The sequence below is a fragment of the Lutra lutra genome, chromosome 7 (assembly GCF_902655055.1).
Source record: "Lutra lutra chromosome 7, mLutLut1.2, whole genome shotgun sequence".
In the NCBI taxonomy this organism is placed as follows: domain Eukaryota; kingdom Metazoa; phylum Chordata; class Mammalia; order Carnivora; family Mustelidae; genus Lutra; species Lutra lutra.
Window position 1 is genome coordinate 144,934,743 of NC_062284.1, and position 16,182 is coordinate 144,950,924.

General features: G+C 52.7%; 1 protein-coding gene across 4 annotated transcripts in view; it reads right to left on the bottom strand.

The window, feature by feature from the left end:
• Positions 1–16,182, bottom strand: part of CDC42BPB (CDC42 binding protein kinase beta) — a 101,623-nt gene that overhangs the window by 52,765 nt on the left and 32,676 nt on the right. For all 4 annotated transcript variants that reach the window (XR_007128471.1, XM_047735401.1, XM_047735399.1 and 1 more), the window contains exons 2-3: positions 7,501–7,592; positions 583–666 (exon numbers count right to left, since the gene is read on the bottom strand). Coding sequence is in view for 3 of the 4 variants with exons in the window: in XM_047735401.1 (XP_047591357.1) it covers positions 583–666; positions 7,501–7,592 (176 nt within the window). In the remaining variant the exon portion in view is untranslated. The remainder of the gene's footprint in view (positions 1–582; positions 667–7,500; positions 7,593–16,182) is intronic.

The following is a 16,182-nucleotide window of genomic DNA, read 5'->3' on the forward strand; positions in this document are numbered from 1 at the left end:
GGTGGGCTGGGGGCAGGCGAGGCAGACCCCAGCCCCAGGCGCGCCCAGGGCACTGGGCCTGGACAGTCCAGCAACAGGACACAGGGTAAGGATGCTCAGGTCCTGATGCGAAGCGGAGGAGCACAGAGGAGGGCCGGGGAGGGCAGACTGGGGGCGAGTCTGGACAGCACCAGGGCCGGGAGCGTGAAACAGGCACCCCAGATAGGACGCCGAACTCAGGAAAAACACATCGGAAACTGCCAAGCGGTCACCATCTACTTCTACTTATGATCTCGTCCTCCTTCTAGGACGGAGCGTTAAACGCATCTCTGTCCTGAAGTAGGCTCCGAATTCAATAATGCCCTTTGTGCAGGAAGCAAACCTGGGACAAATGCCTACAGTGCCCGCGAAGGCTTTACTCCGCCCTCTCCGCGACCAGCCCTGGCGGGGGAGGAGCCCTGCAGGGCAGCAGAAGCAGGGCAGGACGGAGCGCGTGCTGGCCCTGCGGCGACAAAAAGCAGTTCGCTGGGACCGAGGAGGGAGGCCCCGACCGGGGGGCACAGCAGCCCCGTCCGCCTGCACACTGGTCACCGCCGCACTCACCTCCGCCCGTTTCAGCATCTCCCACTTGTTGAGGATTTTCATGGCGTAGATTCGCTCAGTGCTCTTCATCCTGACAACGGCGACCTGGGACATGAGCAGGCGTGTGACAAAAATGTAGTTAATGGAACAAAAGCCAGCACTTTTTCACGTAACTACAGTGCAATCTTTGTGGCCTAGCGGAAAGGAAACGCTGGAGAATGAGCTGCTGAGGAAGAGGAGTTTTTTACGTCAACAAAAATTTGCCCTTTTAACCATCGAGACCTGATCTCAGCACCTGGCACCACACGCGCTCGGTTCAGAACCCTCCGCAGCAAGCCATGGGCGCATGGAGTGGGGGACGGCGGGTGGAGGGCTCACCATCCTCTTTGGCGCATGCCTGGGATTTTCATCAGAAAAACTTTAAAAATCTACTCACCGCTCCCCAGCCTTGTTCGCTGTGTCCGAGGGCTCCATCCCCACAGCCTCCCCACCTGCCCCGCTGGGGGCTCACCTCTACCTCTCACTCCCGCCACAGTCTCTGCCAAGTGCCAGCTCTTGCCCCTGAGGCCTTCAAGATGGGAGGTGTACCCGCATGAGCTCTGGACTGTGACCCGGACAAATTCTTCCCTTTGGGTTTCTACAGCAAGCAAAGAGGTCACAGCAGTGCTGGCCCGAGACTGCGGTGAGGATCAAAGAAGCCAGCGTGCCCGCACGTGCTCAGATGGTGTTATACACATAGCACGTCGGCTGTCAGCCACCTTCTTCAAGGTACAACTCAAATGCCACCTCTCCCAAGAAGTCCTATTGGATTTCCTGACCCCAGCAAATCTCAGATGAGCTCTCGCATCAGTCCCAATACCAGATGTGACGTCTGTGCCACCGTCTGGCACATTCTACCCTGTAAAAGCATTCACTGGCCTAAGTGTCCACTACAGACCATGTGCTACATGCCTACTGGCTTGTAGGCAGGTAGCCTACTCCCTGGTTTTCTAAACAATCACGTTAAACTAATCCCACAAGCTCCATGCCCTGGGCGCTTTCCCCGCGCTGGGACTATGCCTTTCCCCCATAGTCTCAGCTGACCCTCACCATGACCCTCCTCGGCAGGGGCTGTGTTTACAGCCCCACTTACAGATTCGGAGTCCGAGGCCGGGAGGTTCAAGCAACATGCTGACAAGGGGCAGAGGCTTTCCCTCAAATGCACACATGTGAGCACGCTACCATACAGTCACAACTGAATGTTGTTTTCCACGGGACTGATGATGGGGGGGCGGGGTCCACAAGGAGCACAGCCTAACGGAACCCCACAGCTCGCCAAAGGCCAAAAGCACCTCCCAAACCACGTGGCTTGCCGCCAGACTCCTGCTGCCCACCATGTGGACCATATGGAATGACATGGTCCTCTGTCACCTCCCTAGGTCACCCTGTCACTGCCAGCCTGGCGCTCACAGTGGTGGCCCTGTTCAGCACACCACACCTGTTCCAGCTGCTGTGTCTCAGCCATGGCCTTAGAATGACAGACCAAGCTCACAGCTCTGTACGGAGAACAGAAAGAGTCTGTTGAGTTCCCCGACACGTCTAAGAACAGCAACTCTGGGCACACAGTCTGTCATTAGGTCAGGAGCGTCGATTTCTTCCTTGGAACCAGCTACGATCAATAGGGAAAATATCAGTGTGAAAAAAATACTACTACAATGTAAACCCTATCAAAATATCAATGGCATTTTCACGTGACCAGAATAAATAGTCCTAAAATTTGTATGGAACCCCAAAGACCCCTGAGAGCCAAAGCCACCTTGAAAAAGAACAGAGCTCGAGGCATCACATGCCCCACTCTCACACTATCCTAACGGAGCTGTAGTGGCCAAAACACCACATCCTGGCACAGAGACAGACACACAGACAAACGGAGCAAAGCAGAGTCCAGAGATGAACTCATGGTATGTGGTCAGTCTTCGACAAAGGAGGCAGGAACAAGCAACATGGAAAAGACCGTCTCTTCAACAGACACGCTGGGAAAACTAGACAGCCACACGCAAGAGAATGAAACCGGACCATTTCCTTACACCGCACACAAACACAAAAATAAACTCAAAATGGATTAAAAACTTAAATACAGCACCTGAAACCATAAAAATCCTAAAAGAAAACATAGGCAATAATCTCTCAGACATCAGTCTTAGCAATATTTTTCTGGATCTCTCCCCCGACGCAAGGGAAAAGCAAAAATCAACTATTAAGACTACATCAAACCATAAAGCTTCTGCCCAGTGAAGGAAACCATTAACAAAGCGAAAAGGCAGCCTACTGAATGGGAAGAGGGATCTGCAAATGATACATCCCGTAAGGGGTTAATACCTAAAATACGTAACAAACATACACAACTTGATAGGAAAAAACGAAACAATCCAATTTAAAAAATAGGCAGAAAACTTGAGGGAATTCTCCAAGGAATACCTCCAGATGGCCAACAGACACACGACAAGATGCCCTGTGTCACTCGTCATCAGGGAAGTGCCAATCGGAACCACAATGAGATACCACCTCACACCTGTCAGAACACTATTACCAAAAAGACAAGAAAAAATAAGCACCAGCGAAGATGCGGAGAAACGGGAAGCCTTGTGCACTGTTCATGGGAACACAAGCTGCTGTAGCCACTCTGGAAAACAGTCCGGAGGTTCCTCAAAAAAACAATTAAAAAAGAACTACCATTCAATCCAGCAGTTCCATTTCCAGGTATTTATCCAGAGGAAACAAAAACACTGATTCTGAGAGACAGAAGCACTCCTACGTCTACTGTAGCATTGGTTACAACAGTCGAGATCCGGAAACATCCGAAGCGTCCAACAACAGATGGACAGACGGATGAAGAAGGGACGGCACACACACACCGGAGTATTACTCAGGCAGAAAAAATATGAAATCCTGCATTTGCAACACCACGGATGGGGCCAGGAGTAATAGGTAAATGCAGTCAGTCAGTCAGAGACAAGTACCATGTGATTTCCCTTATGTGTAGAGTCTCAAAAACAGAACAAAAACAGAAACAGACTCACAGATGCAGAGAACGATCTGGTGGCTGCCAGATGGGTGAACCAGGGGAAAAACATGGCATAGTATTTACTACAGAAGTGGTCTAACTGGGAAAAACAGTGGAGTTGATAACTTTTGAGGGAAGTAATGAAATTCTCAAGATTACAAGCCTCAGGAACAATCCAGATCCTGCTGAAGAGGAGATGCAGGACACTGAACTCTCACTAGATGCTTTTTCTGTAGAAGAGGTCATCGGGGCCCAGGCTCTGGCCAGGAAACACGCCGATGCCTCTGATAAATACCCAAATAAACAGTTTGTAAAAATCCCGTTTCGTTTACTCGAAGCTGCTTCTTGGCCCAAAACTCAGTGTTAATTGCGTCAACGAGATGATGATGATGCTACACGCAGCTCCAAAATCAGACGCTTCCATGAGGAAATACTAACAGAAATAACTTACCGAAACCCTGAAAAATGATCCGGGGACATGACAGGCAAGTGTAATGCCTGCCAGCCCAGGCCCAGTCTGGAGGGACCAGAAAGAATGCCAGGAAGGTCCTGTGTGAGACAGTAGATCAGACAAAAAGTATTCTGACTGAAAATCCACATTTATGAACCGTGACTTTCTAAAAGACTATCTCCAACAAGAAAACGGTCTCTGAAGCATCGGGGGAAAGCACCTTGCTTGACACAGGCAACCCCCTCTCAGTCCTTCAGGAAAAATCACACACAAACACCCGCATGGGAGGGCGGGGAGGGGAGCACGGGGATGCGATAAAGCAAATGAGATCAATGTTAACTGACAAAAGGCACCTGGGGAAAGGGGCGGGGTCACTGATCTCCGACCCATTTTATTCATGCACCTGTTCTGTTAGTTTGAAATTGTTTCTAAACCAAGCTAAAGCTTTGTTTCTTTTTAAAAAAGTCATTCTGGGTTGGGCCTGGGGCTTTGAGTCAGGCAGGCAGGACTCAAGTCCGGCTCCAGCACAAGCCATCCTGGGCCCATGGACCTCGATCTGTCATCTTCCTGATGGGGTGGTGTGCAGGCGGAGTCTAGAAGGGTCAGTGCTCCCACACTGATGAAAGCACTTCCCAGACCTGCCATCCCCACGATCCCAGAAGTGTTTCCAAAGCTACTGTGCTTAAGAAAAAGGGCAATGCCCCAAATATTCCCAATCTTGTTTACAGAATCATCCAGAAGTGTTCCCCTCAACTCAGTGTGTGTGGAGGGGGGTCGTGTATGCGTGCAATTCTGAACTGTGATTTTCATACACTCCTGCCAAGGGGTGTAGAGTTCTGGACTGTCCATGTTCTCTCTGGGAGGGGGCTCCGGGGCGGCACGTCCCAAGGCCTCAGTGCTATGGGTCCATATACCTGGGCTCCAATGCAGACCCCCACGGACACTCACCCTCCCCTGGCATGTCATGAGGAAAAAAACAACTCAGTTAAAACCATGTTTCTCTGTGTGTGTTCTTCATACAGACGACCCCACCACTGACAGAGACCTCATTTCTGGGATCCGCTCAGTGCCGTCACTGAAATCGGGCACACACTTCAGGTACGTGATGACACGAATATCTCAGGCAGGCAATGGCAATGATCCCTCGTTACCAGAGAGTGCCACATAATGGCAGGACTGGTAAGAATCCAAATTTCTAAGGGCGCCTGGGTGGCTCAGAGGGTTAAGGCCTCTGCCTTCGGCTTAGGTCATGGTCCCAGGGTCCTGGGGTTGAGCCCCGCCATTGGGCTCTCTCCTTGGCGGGAGCCTGCTTTGCCCACTCTCTCTCTGCCTGCCTCTCTGCCTACTTGTGATCTCTCTCTGTCGAATAAATAAATAAAATCTTTAAAAAAAAAAAAAAAAAAAGAGAGAATCCAAACGTCTAGTCATGGCAAGGGAGGGCTGGCAAGCGTGTACAGGGAGCCCAGACAGGACGCAGAATGGCTGGGTTGCTGGAGGAGCCGGACGAGGGAGCCGGCGTGGACAGCCCAGGCCACAGGGCCCGGGGAGGGGTGGTAGGGCATAGGGGTTGGGGAGGGCCTCACGGGCTGCTAAAGCCTGGACACGTTGCCAAGGGAAGGCAGAGAACCCGAGGACTTCTGCAAAGGCCCAGACAAGGATGGGTTTCTCTTAGTTTAGGAGGAACTTAAAACGTGATACAGGCCACATTCTCTGAAACTCAGAAAGCTGAGTTTTGCATTAAGTTCTCTGGCAGCGGAGAGCACTTGCGCGAACCGTAACCTGCTCGGGCACAAGGCTGTTGTCTCCCATTCTTTCATCTTGCCTCTCCGGCCCTGAGGCATCTTCTTGACCGTCCAGATCCCTCCGCTAGGCCCGTAACCCCAGATCTCTGGGAGGGCCTGGGCCTTGCTCATATCTGCGCCCAGAGCCTGGCACAGGTCCTGGTACAAGGAAGTCAATCAGCAAAAGTATACGCTGCCCTGAGTCAGGCTTGGTTTCAGAAGGCCTTGTCCCTCTCCTCACAGATCAGCCACCAAACCAGACCTCACATCATCATGTAACCCACCTAGGCTCAGAGATGTGTTATTTCTTCTAAAATCTTTTTTTTTTTTTTTGGAAGATTTTATTTATTTGACAGAGACCGTGAGAAAGGGAACATAAGCAGGTTCCCTACTGAGCAGGGACCCAAAGTGTGACCTGATCCCAGGACCCTGGGATCGTGACCTGAGCCAAAGTCAGACACCTGACAAGTGAGCCACCCAGGCATCCCTGTGTTATTTCTGAGCAGAACTCTCTCTTTTCCCTGTGGCACTGCTGCCTCTCTGCCCACCCCCACCTCCATGAGACACCCTCCTAGGGACAGGCCCAGGCGGGGGGACACAGAGCAAGGTGTGAGAACTTGGGGCTGGGGTCCGAGCTGAGGCCAGAGCAGTGTCCAAGGAAGAACCAGGGCACGACACCCAATTGTCCACACTCGCTGGGGCAGGCCAGGCTTTCTCCCTGGATTCTCTGGGAAGCATTTCTGGAGGAGTACCGTCTTTCTGTGTGTTCTACCGAAGCAGACACGGGAGGGGTACCATCGGCTGCTTGCAGGAGAATCGTCAGAAACACCGACATGTGTTCTAAGACAGATGACAGGACTTGTTTCAACTCAGCAGGCAGAGGAGACGCATCCGAGCCCAGGGGCCACCTAGTGAATGCACGGCTTTGCTGTCGTCCTCGGTGCACAACAGAAAACGTAGGCCGGGCACAACAAAGCCCACGTCACGCTGACGGCACCGTGGAGTCACGGCAGGGCTTGTGGTCAGGCAGAGCACGTCTGCTGCAGTGGGATAGCGTGTCACCGCTGGCTTTCTCCTCAGAACTGCGCACCCACCCACCCCCCGCTACTCCAGCCCCAGAGAGCTAAAGGCAAAGTCTGAGCTGGGGGTCCGTTCATTTCCGTATTTAAGAGGTGCACGGGCCGTAAAACCACCTGACCCTGGTCTGCAGCAGGGACCTGAGCCTCAGGCCCTGTGGGTCCCCGAAGCCAAGGAGGGTGCCCGGGGCAGAGGCCACGGCCCCCGGGCGCTGGCTATCCGGCCCAGGGCAGCGAGGCCAGCGCTCCTGAGGGGAGCGGAGACCGGCAGGGCCCCGTGGCAGACCCCCTCTGCAGCACAGAGGGCCCCAGCACCCACGGCAGGCGAGCTGTGGTTCTGCCTTCCCTGCACTCTGTGGAAAATTTTTCAATTAACAAATGAATTTTTAATAGACTTGTCTCAAAGCAGCAAGATTCGGGGCAACTCACCTGTCACGGGGTTCCGCTGCTCTTCCTTGTTGCATTAAGTGCTCTCCCAAATCCCAGTAGTGACCCCCCAAACCCTGGTCAACACGCTGGATCCCAAAACTGCTGGATGGGGGCTGCTTTGGCCATGAGGCAAAGCCAGCACAGTGAAGCTTATCTTACCTCTCCGAAAGCCCCTCTTCCGATCACTTTAATGATTTCGAAGTCTTCTCGATGAAGCTGCATCTCCTTCACCAGCTGCGTAAATGGTTTAGCTATAGATTTAAAAAAGTAAAATCAACAATTTACTCTCAGGAGCTGAGACTACATAAAAATTCAGTTGACTGAGGCATTCTACTAAATTATACAGCTTTCTTAGGAAAAAAGTTTATTTTTAGATGTTTAATATCTGGCAAGTTTCGGGAAGCCCGCATTTATGCTCAATGTAGGTGCACTTCCCGCTCTGTTGTAGTGAACAGCGCCGCTAAAGCTGGGACCGACCTCTCTGGGCAAGCAACTGGTGGGCAGGTTCCCAGCTGGCCGGCGGCGAGAGCCTGCCATGCCGCACGGAACTAGCCATCCTCCGGGAGCGAGCGCCACGCTCCACCTGTCAGCTCCGTGGGGCCACGGGGCAGCTGTGGGGACAAGAGACATTCTCCAAGAATGGCAGGGACCTTTCCAGTGCAGGCAGTGCTCCTGGATGTCGTGACCATCCTTGCTCATCCCGAGGAGCCTCTAACAGTGTCCTTGAAGAAATGGGGAGAAGCGGCTTCCCCGGCACCCGTGTGTTCCGCATTCCAGGGAGGAGGAAGCTGAGCCAGGTTTCTGTGGACAGTGCACTAGGCTCAACAGTGTCGTGTCTCCCCCACCCCCCGCTCCACCCAATCCAGAGTGTCCACCCAGAACCTGGGAATGTGGCCCTATTTGGAAGTGGGGTGTTTGCACATTAAGGTGGGGTCACAAACAGGAATGAGATGGGCCCTAAATCCAACAGGACTGAGTCCTTATTAAAGAGAAGGAATGCAGACGCAGAGGGAAAAAGCCACAAGAAGACAGAGGCAAGTTTGGAGCGATCAGTTCGAGCCACAGAACGCCGCCTCCACCAGAAGCTGGAAGGGATGGGGCTTCTTCCCTGCAGCCTCCAGAGGGAGCAGAGCCCTGCTCACACCCTGACTTTGGACTTCTGGCCTCCAGAACTGTGAGAGGAGATGTCTCCGTAGTGTCAGGCTGCCCCCAGCTCGTGGGAACCACCACACACCGCATGGGTCATCTCCTTCCGGGAACAGCACAAGCCGCAGCGCCCAGGACAGAGGTCGCGCTGTTCACTCCAGAGGCAGTGCCCTCCCCACCACCACCCGCCTGCCCCTGGTCGGACACCCATTCAGTCAGTCACATCTCTCACACCTGTTCTGATTCTCACCTCCCGGCCCAAGTCCTTGTTTGATGCTAACCTGTATTCTACACATTTCTTTTCTCAAATTCCCACTACTGGTTTTGTGAAACATTTCCACTGGGGGGATCAGGCGCAGTTCACAAGGGCTCTTTCTGTATTATTTCTGGCAAATACACCTGCGTCTACCGTTATCTCCAAAACCAGCCAAAACGAAACCTGCAATCTGACTTTTTCTGGGCTTCTAACTGAGCTCTGTATTATTAACCTAATTCTACCATTTTTCTCTTTAACTAAATGCTTAATAAACAGCACTAAGGTTTGATCACCCTGGTTCACTGACCACGGTAAGAGCAGCCAGAGCGCCAGAAGGTTCTTGGGGCCCATGGAGCGCGAACTGTGACCACTACTGGTGCAGATCCCCATTGGCACAGACATCAGGGAAGAGAACACAGAGGGCCTGATTTCAATTAAAAAAATGAAAGAAAAAAAAAAAAGGCCAGGTTAAAAAAAACCTTGAGCTACAACTTGAAAGGTTGTCTATGGCTCATCTTTCTTTCTTTCAAATATCCCCCAAAATAATCATCCCCACAACTCCTAATGGAAATACGTACTGCAAACAGCCACCAAAAACCTGGACCTCTCTTGGTATCGTCTCGGGAACTGCATGGGACTGCTCTTTCTACAACGACGAAAGACAATCCCAGCACATCGGATATGTTCTGTTTCACACCAGAAGAGAGCACTGCAGGAAGGACCGCTCGCTCACCAGCATGGCTGAGCACGTGCCGCGGAAACATCCACTCTGGTAGGGCGCAGTGCGACGTTCCGGACCCTTCCACAGATACCCCAACAACTCCCCAGAGGTGGTAGCCACTGCTGTAATGCACAGACCAGGCAGGAAAGGCAAAGAAAATTCCACCCGGAATCGTGCCACAAGTCAGCTGAACTTGTCCGTGCTCCCATGCCATAGTGCTCACAGGCAGAGTCAGTGTGTCCTATCTTCTCTACTCCTTTATCTTCTTGGACATTTCATGTCTTTGTACTCAGTTATCACTTTAACAGGTGTGTACTCGTTCACTAGCTGACACACCAACAACTGTAAACGGTGTGTCTGCTGAACAGACAAGTCAGACCTTTTTTTTAAGATTTTTAAGATTTATGTATTTGTGGGGGGAGGAGAGGCAGAAGGAGAGAGAATCCAAAGCCCATCCCCGTGGAGCACGGAGCTTGAGGTGGGGCTTGATCCCATGACCCTGAGCTCATGACCTGAGTTGAAACCAAGAACTGGACACTTAACCAACTGTGCCTCATTTTTTTTAAAAGATTATTTATTTATTTATTTGACAGACAGAGATCACAAGTAGGCAGAGAAGCAGGCAGAGAGAGAGGAGGAAGCAGGCTCCCCACTGAGCAGAGAGCCTGATGCGGGGCTCAATCCCAGGACCCTGGGATCATGACCTGAGCCTGTGCCCCTGTGCCTCATTATTTAAAAAAAGATTTGGGCGCCTGGGTGGCTCAGTGGGTTAAGCCTCTGCCTTCGGCTCAGGTCATGATCTCAGGGTCCTGGGATCGAGTCCTGCATCAGGCTCTCTGCTCAGCGGGGAGCCTGCTTCCTCCTCTCTCTCTCTCTGCCTGCCTCTCTGCCTACTTGTGACCTCTCTCTGTCAAATAAAATAAATAATAAAATCTTTTAAAAAAATAAAATAATTAAAAAAGATTTATTTATTGATTTGGGAGAGAGCGTGTGTGTACAAGCATGAGAGGGGGAGGGGCAGAGGGAGATGCAGACTCAGTGCTGAACACGGGGCCCAAGGACATGGGGCTCGATCCCAGGACCCTGAGATCACAACCCAAGCCACAGTCGGACGCTCAACTAACCGAGGTGCCACACAGGTGCCTAAACATTTCATTTTAAACCATTCTCTTCTTGGAGTACCTGGCTGGCTCAGCATCTGCCTTCCACTCAGGTCATGGTCCCAGGGTCCTGGAACTGAGTCCTGCATCGGGGACCCTGCTCAGTGGGGAGTCTGCTTCTCCCTCTGCCCTCCACTCCCCTGCTTGTGCGCTCACGTGCCCTCTCTCTCTCTGGCAAATAAATATATAAAATCTTTTTTTAAATTTTCTGAAAAAAGTAGTTTCTGTAAAAAATAACACAATGAAGATGAAAACTGGGAGCATAAGGGAGGTGTGGTGTTTACAGGTACGATGTCTGACAGAGTAAAGCACTCATGCAGTTGGTTAAACAGGATTAGCGAGCAAATGGGGGAATGAGTGGGTAATCCGCATTACAGGGCATACAGCCGGCGGCGTCACTGGGCCTCAGGAAACTGCCAGTTTCAAAGGCAGGTGAGACATTTGTGTTCAGTGTTGGGATGAGGAGTGGTGACCCAGGAGGTAGTCTGGAGGGCAAATCAGGAGCTGCAGAAAATGGCAGTGTCCTTTGGAGAGTCCTGGAATTTCATCCTAGAATTATTTTAAAATAGTAAAAAATCTGTGTGCATGAAAATGTTCATTCTTATAGTAACTATAAGAATATAATAGGGTTTTTTAAAAAGATTTTATTAATTTATTTGTCAGAGAGAGAGAGAGCACAAGCAGGGGGAGCAGCAAACAGAGAGAGAAGCAGTCTTCCCACCGAGCAAGGAGCCCAGATGTGGGCTTCCGGGATCATGACCCAGTGAGCCACCCGCGCGCCCCTCTCCCACTCTTTGATAGAAGCACTTCTGTTGTGTTGCCTGTACACAGATCTGCACAAACTTCCCTGAAACGGATGGGCAGGGGTTCATCAGGGCCAGTCAGCTAAACAGGGGAAAAGCCACGGAAACGGAGACGAACACTCGAAACGATATCCAACGGTTCTGAGGACAGAGTAAAAATACGTACTGGTGTGTAGAAATGATCAAGACTGCATTAGAAAACCAGACCAGAGAATCATACCACAGCAGTGGGCCGGCCACCCTGCTAACCACACAGGTCTAAGGGGCCATGAAATCACACTGATGGGACAGGACTTAACAGACAAAAAGCAGAAAGAGTGACGTTTCAAACGGGCTCTCAATCAGTATCAATACAAAAAACAGGGTGACCCCGCCGTGCGGACTGGGTCAAGTCAACAGATAGAAAAACACCAGCTACATGAATAAGAAAATCTCACCTAAAATCTAACATAAAACTGTTAACGAGGTAACTAAAAAGTAGGAAGGGAACTTCCTACAGGGACAGCAGACACAGGAAGCAGCTCTACTACTCACAGGATCAGGGAAGCAAAGGAAGATGCTGGAATTTTTGGAACCTAGAAAAAGAGCTCTGGTGAGCTGAGGGTGGGCTGCTGCTGCTGCTGGGGTTTCTAAGCTGGGATTCCGTGGGCTGGGAGCCAGGGAGCTGGGAGGGAGCAAAGGCCAGCTGACGCTGAGGGTCTCTGCCAGTGTGGGAGAACGCCCAACTGGGACCAGGAGCTCCTGCTAGCAGGCGCTTTGGCCAGGAGGAGGAAGAAGGGTTACTAAGGGCATCACTCAGGGGAAGAGGAGCAGGCAGGAAGTCCCCTGTCCCTTCTGCCTCCTCTGTCCCTCTGTCTCCTCCTTCTGCTAGTCTCTGACTAGCGCCCTTGAGGCAGAGCCCAACAGAGAGCAGGGGTCAGAGCCCAATGGGGGAAATGCTGGGGTCAGGAGGATGTCCCTGCAGGGAAGCGGAACAGGGTGAACAGGGAGGGGAGATCTGCTACATCCAGGAGCACTGATCAAGCAAGTAAACAGAATCAGGAGAAGGGGAGTCCAGTTCCTCACAGTCAGAGAAGGGAGTTAACGAGTAAGTTACAAATCCCACAGTACTGGATTAGAATCGGAGGCATCGGTGTGACCTCATGATTTTCAACGGACAGAGATATCAAAACACAGACATAAATGGCTGCGTCCGTCCCCACAGTCCTTGCTCTACCCACGGACAGGGCCTGGGGGCAGCAACAGGCACAGCAAAGGGCTGGTCCTGTGTTCTCAGGACCATCCTCCCACAGGAGGACCGGGGCTCCCTGGGCCCGCCAGAGCCCACGCTCAAACAGTCTGTGCCAGAAAGGAGAGACGTGCTCAAACAATAATGGTCAAAGTAAATAATGATAATCACAGATTACATAAATATGAAATCAGGAGCCCATACTGATACTCCTAAATTTTAATAAAAATCTGATGAGAAATGAGATAGATATATACTTTCAAAGCACATCCCCAAGGAACAGTTCTCAATGACAAAAGGAAGCAGGCCACTTTATGGGGACATCTGGCAGACACTGCTACCTAAATCAGAGGGAACACTATCACCAGTTATGTGACGAAATGAAACTGCTGTCACCCAAGAAGATACAGTGAGGAAAGGCACTGTGGCTTCTGTATTTTTCTGCCCAAGTTACAGAGTTACAGAACCTGAATTTAATCAGGAGGAAACAGGAGGAAAACCTAGACTGAAGGAACATTCTACAAAGTAACTGGCCTGCAATGTCAGGAAAGTCAAGACAAGACCGAGGAACTGTTCACACAGCAGGGAACAGACCGGCCAGGCCAAGGAGGAGCCATGTGTGGCCCTGCGTGTGCCCGGGAGCCACACTGCCACAGAGCGGAATGTCAGTGAGCTGGTGGCCCTTCCGTGGGCTTTGAAGAGCACCTCACTCTCAAGCAGTTGAGGGCACTTCTGTGTACTGCTTGCTATTTGCAACTTTTCTCTGAGTTGGAACATGTTTCAAAAAAATTTTTAAACATCTTTTTAAAGATTCTCTCTATCTGGAAAACAGGCTGTCGGGGGCAGGAGTGGAAGCGGAGAGAGCAGAGGGGGCCACCTGCCCACAAGAGATAGCAACGGTGGCTTGGAGACCCACGACGACAGTGACAATGACACCGGCCGGGAGGTGAGGAGGAAGAGGCTAGGCTCTGGCAGGGCGGTGGTCTGCGCTGTGGACGGGCGCCACCGACTCACAGGGACACCCGGGACGAGCAGGTTTGGGTGGGGGAGGAGCCACGGCGGAGACGCGGAGCCCAAGATAGCCAAGAGACCAATCTTGTACCGTCCCACGGCTGCTCCATCCTTTCAGAAAAGCCTCGCTTCTGAAGCACCAGCTGCCACGGGGGCGGAGGAGCGCGGAGGCCGGGAGGGGAGAGCGGTGCGCCGGCAGGACCCGGGAGACGAGCTTGAGGGGAGGAAGGAGCCTCTGCTCCCTCCCCCGGGGCTGCCTGCTGACCCGACTAGCGCCTGCGACGCTCTCGGAGCTCGGAACATTACAGGCGAATTACACGAATTATACCCACTGCACCGGTGTGACCCAGCTTGTCACACACCCTCAACACATCCAGGGTGCAAAACAAAGCCATTTGGGACGCGTTTTGAGTCTCATTTGTATTAAGGTTCTCCTAGCAGACAGACATCTTACATAACCTGAACAGATGAGCCGCACTCCTCGGAATGTTCGAATTTCATGAAGAGCGTGAACTTGTAGCTTCCGAAGATGAGAAAACTGGTATGAATTTTGGGAAGGTGACGTACCTCTCCTTCGCATTCCATGAACAAACACTAAAAGGCAACAACTCAGCAAGTCCTCCCCAGGCACCTCCAACGTGCCAGCACGAGGACGCCCCGCCAACGGACAGGCTCCAGCACCCGCCCCGCGAGGCAGTGTGGGGGTCCAGGGCCCGCCCCACGTCATGGACCCCACACACCGTCCCCCTGCTGCTGCACCTGCGCACTGTCTCAACAAGTCCCCACCATCCCCGAGCCCCTGGTCAGTCACACGGCCACCCTCTCCCGTCCCTCTGATGCAGACTCTCTTGTTCACTGGCCGGTGCCCCGCGTGCGCCCTCCCCAGCCCCTCCCGCTCCAGTCCCACAGGCCATGGCACCATCTCCACGGAGGCCGGGGGACCACATCGCTGCCCCGCTCCAGACTCCTCCATGGCTTCCCGCGGCTCCTGGCAAGACCGCGCGTGCTCCCAGAGCTGGCTGCGTGAGCAGGGCCCCCTGCCTCCCCTGATGCCCACTCCAGCCTCGCCTGGCTTCACCCCCGTGCTCCCCGAGATCCTGCCATACCCGGGCTGTCACTCAGGCCCTCAGCCAACCCTGGGTCTTCCCAAGCAGACCCTTCAGCCCAGGACAGCCCTCTCAGCCCTGCCAGCTCCAACCAACTGACCAGGTCAGAAGCCTGGTAGTCCGCACGAGGTAGGCCTCAGAGCTGTGCCTGCTCACTGCCATCTTCCCCAGTGGACCAGAAGGTCTGGGAAGGCAGGGCTACCTCCACCGTTACCGCCTGCTCCCCAGGCCCCTCGTGCAACAACACAGCTGACTGAGTGATGTCACCATGCGCCATCAGGAAAGGTTACTTCCTTTACAGGATGGGCGGCAGAGTTCCTAAGGTAAAAATATTTAATGACCGCATATTAAAAGACTATTAAAAGACTGAATAAAGCTTGAGCCCTTAGAGAGCTAAATGTTTATTAGATTTTCTTCCCCTACTCTCTTCATTCTTCCACAACCCAAGACTGTCCCCAGTAGAACTTCTCTTGATGCCCTGAATTAAGCCATGAATTCATCTATCGTGGGCAGCCACTGGCCAACAGGAGATCCCAACTGCACGGAAAAACTGGGGTCCGGTGTTCCCTTTAAACAGGAAAACACTTGCCAGGAAGAACTGGGGGCGGAGGGAGGCTTCTTGGCTGAAACGGACAGAAAATCATTGTGAAATGAGAAACTGATGCCCCCCTCCCTCCTCGTTGGTGTGTTTATCCAGGGAGGAAATAAGATCAGAGTGGCTGGAAGGAGTGCCCAGGGAGGGACAGCTGGAGGAAAGAGGACTATGTCACAGGGCAGCAGGCCACAGGAAGGCAGACAGGAAGTCCCACTCTGTCCCTTCCCAGCATGCACCCTGGCCTCCCGCTGGACTCGACTGGCCCTGCGCCCTTGTCACCCACTCTCTCTGCTGTTCCAGCCACAGCCACTCACTGGTCATGTATGTGGAAGTGGAAATGGTCTTATAAATCATTCAGTCCAAATAATACATTTACTACTTAAGAAACAGGAGCCCCAAAGGCCAGGGGACCGACCGTTAACTCCGCTCTGTGGTGCAGTGCTCCACTCCTAGGAAGTCCTCCCTAGCAGCTACCAGCTGCTGCTCTGGTCCCGTCCAGAGACCACAGGACAGAGCAGCAGCCCCACAGCTGGCTGGGTGCAGGGGAAGAGCCCAGAGGGCTCTGGAAGCCCCGAGGCGGCAGGCCAACACATGCCGGTGCTCTAGGGACCCAATTTCTCCTAGGGGAGAAGCAGCCAGGGCAGCAATCCAGGACCACGGGTGTGGCCACAGCGGAAGACCACCAGGGGCAGGGCCTGACTCTGACTGTGATGAGCACGCGCCGAGAACGAGGGAGCAGGGCAGGACTGAGAAAGGGCCTGTGGTCATCTCGCGGGTAGCAGAAAAAGCAGACACTTCCCTACAAGGACCAGCTT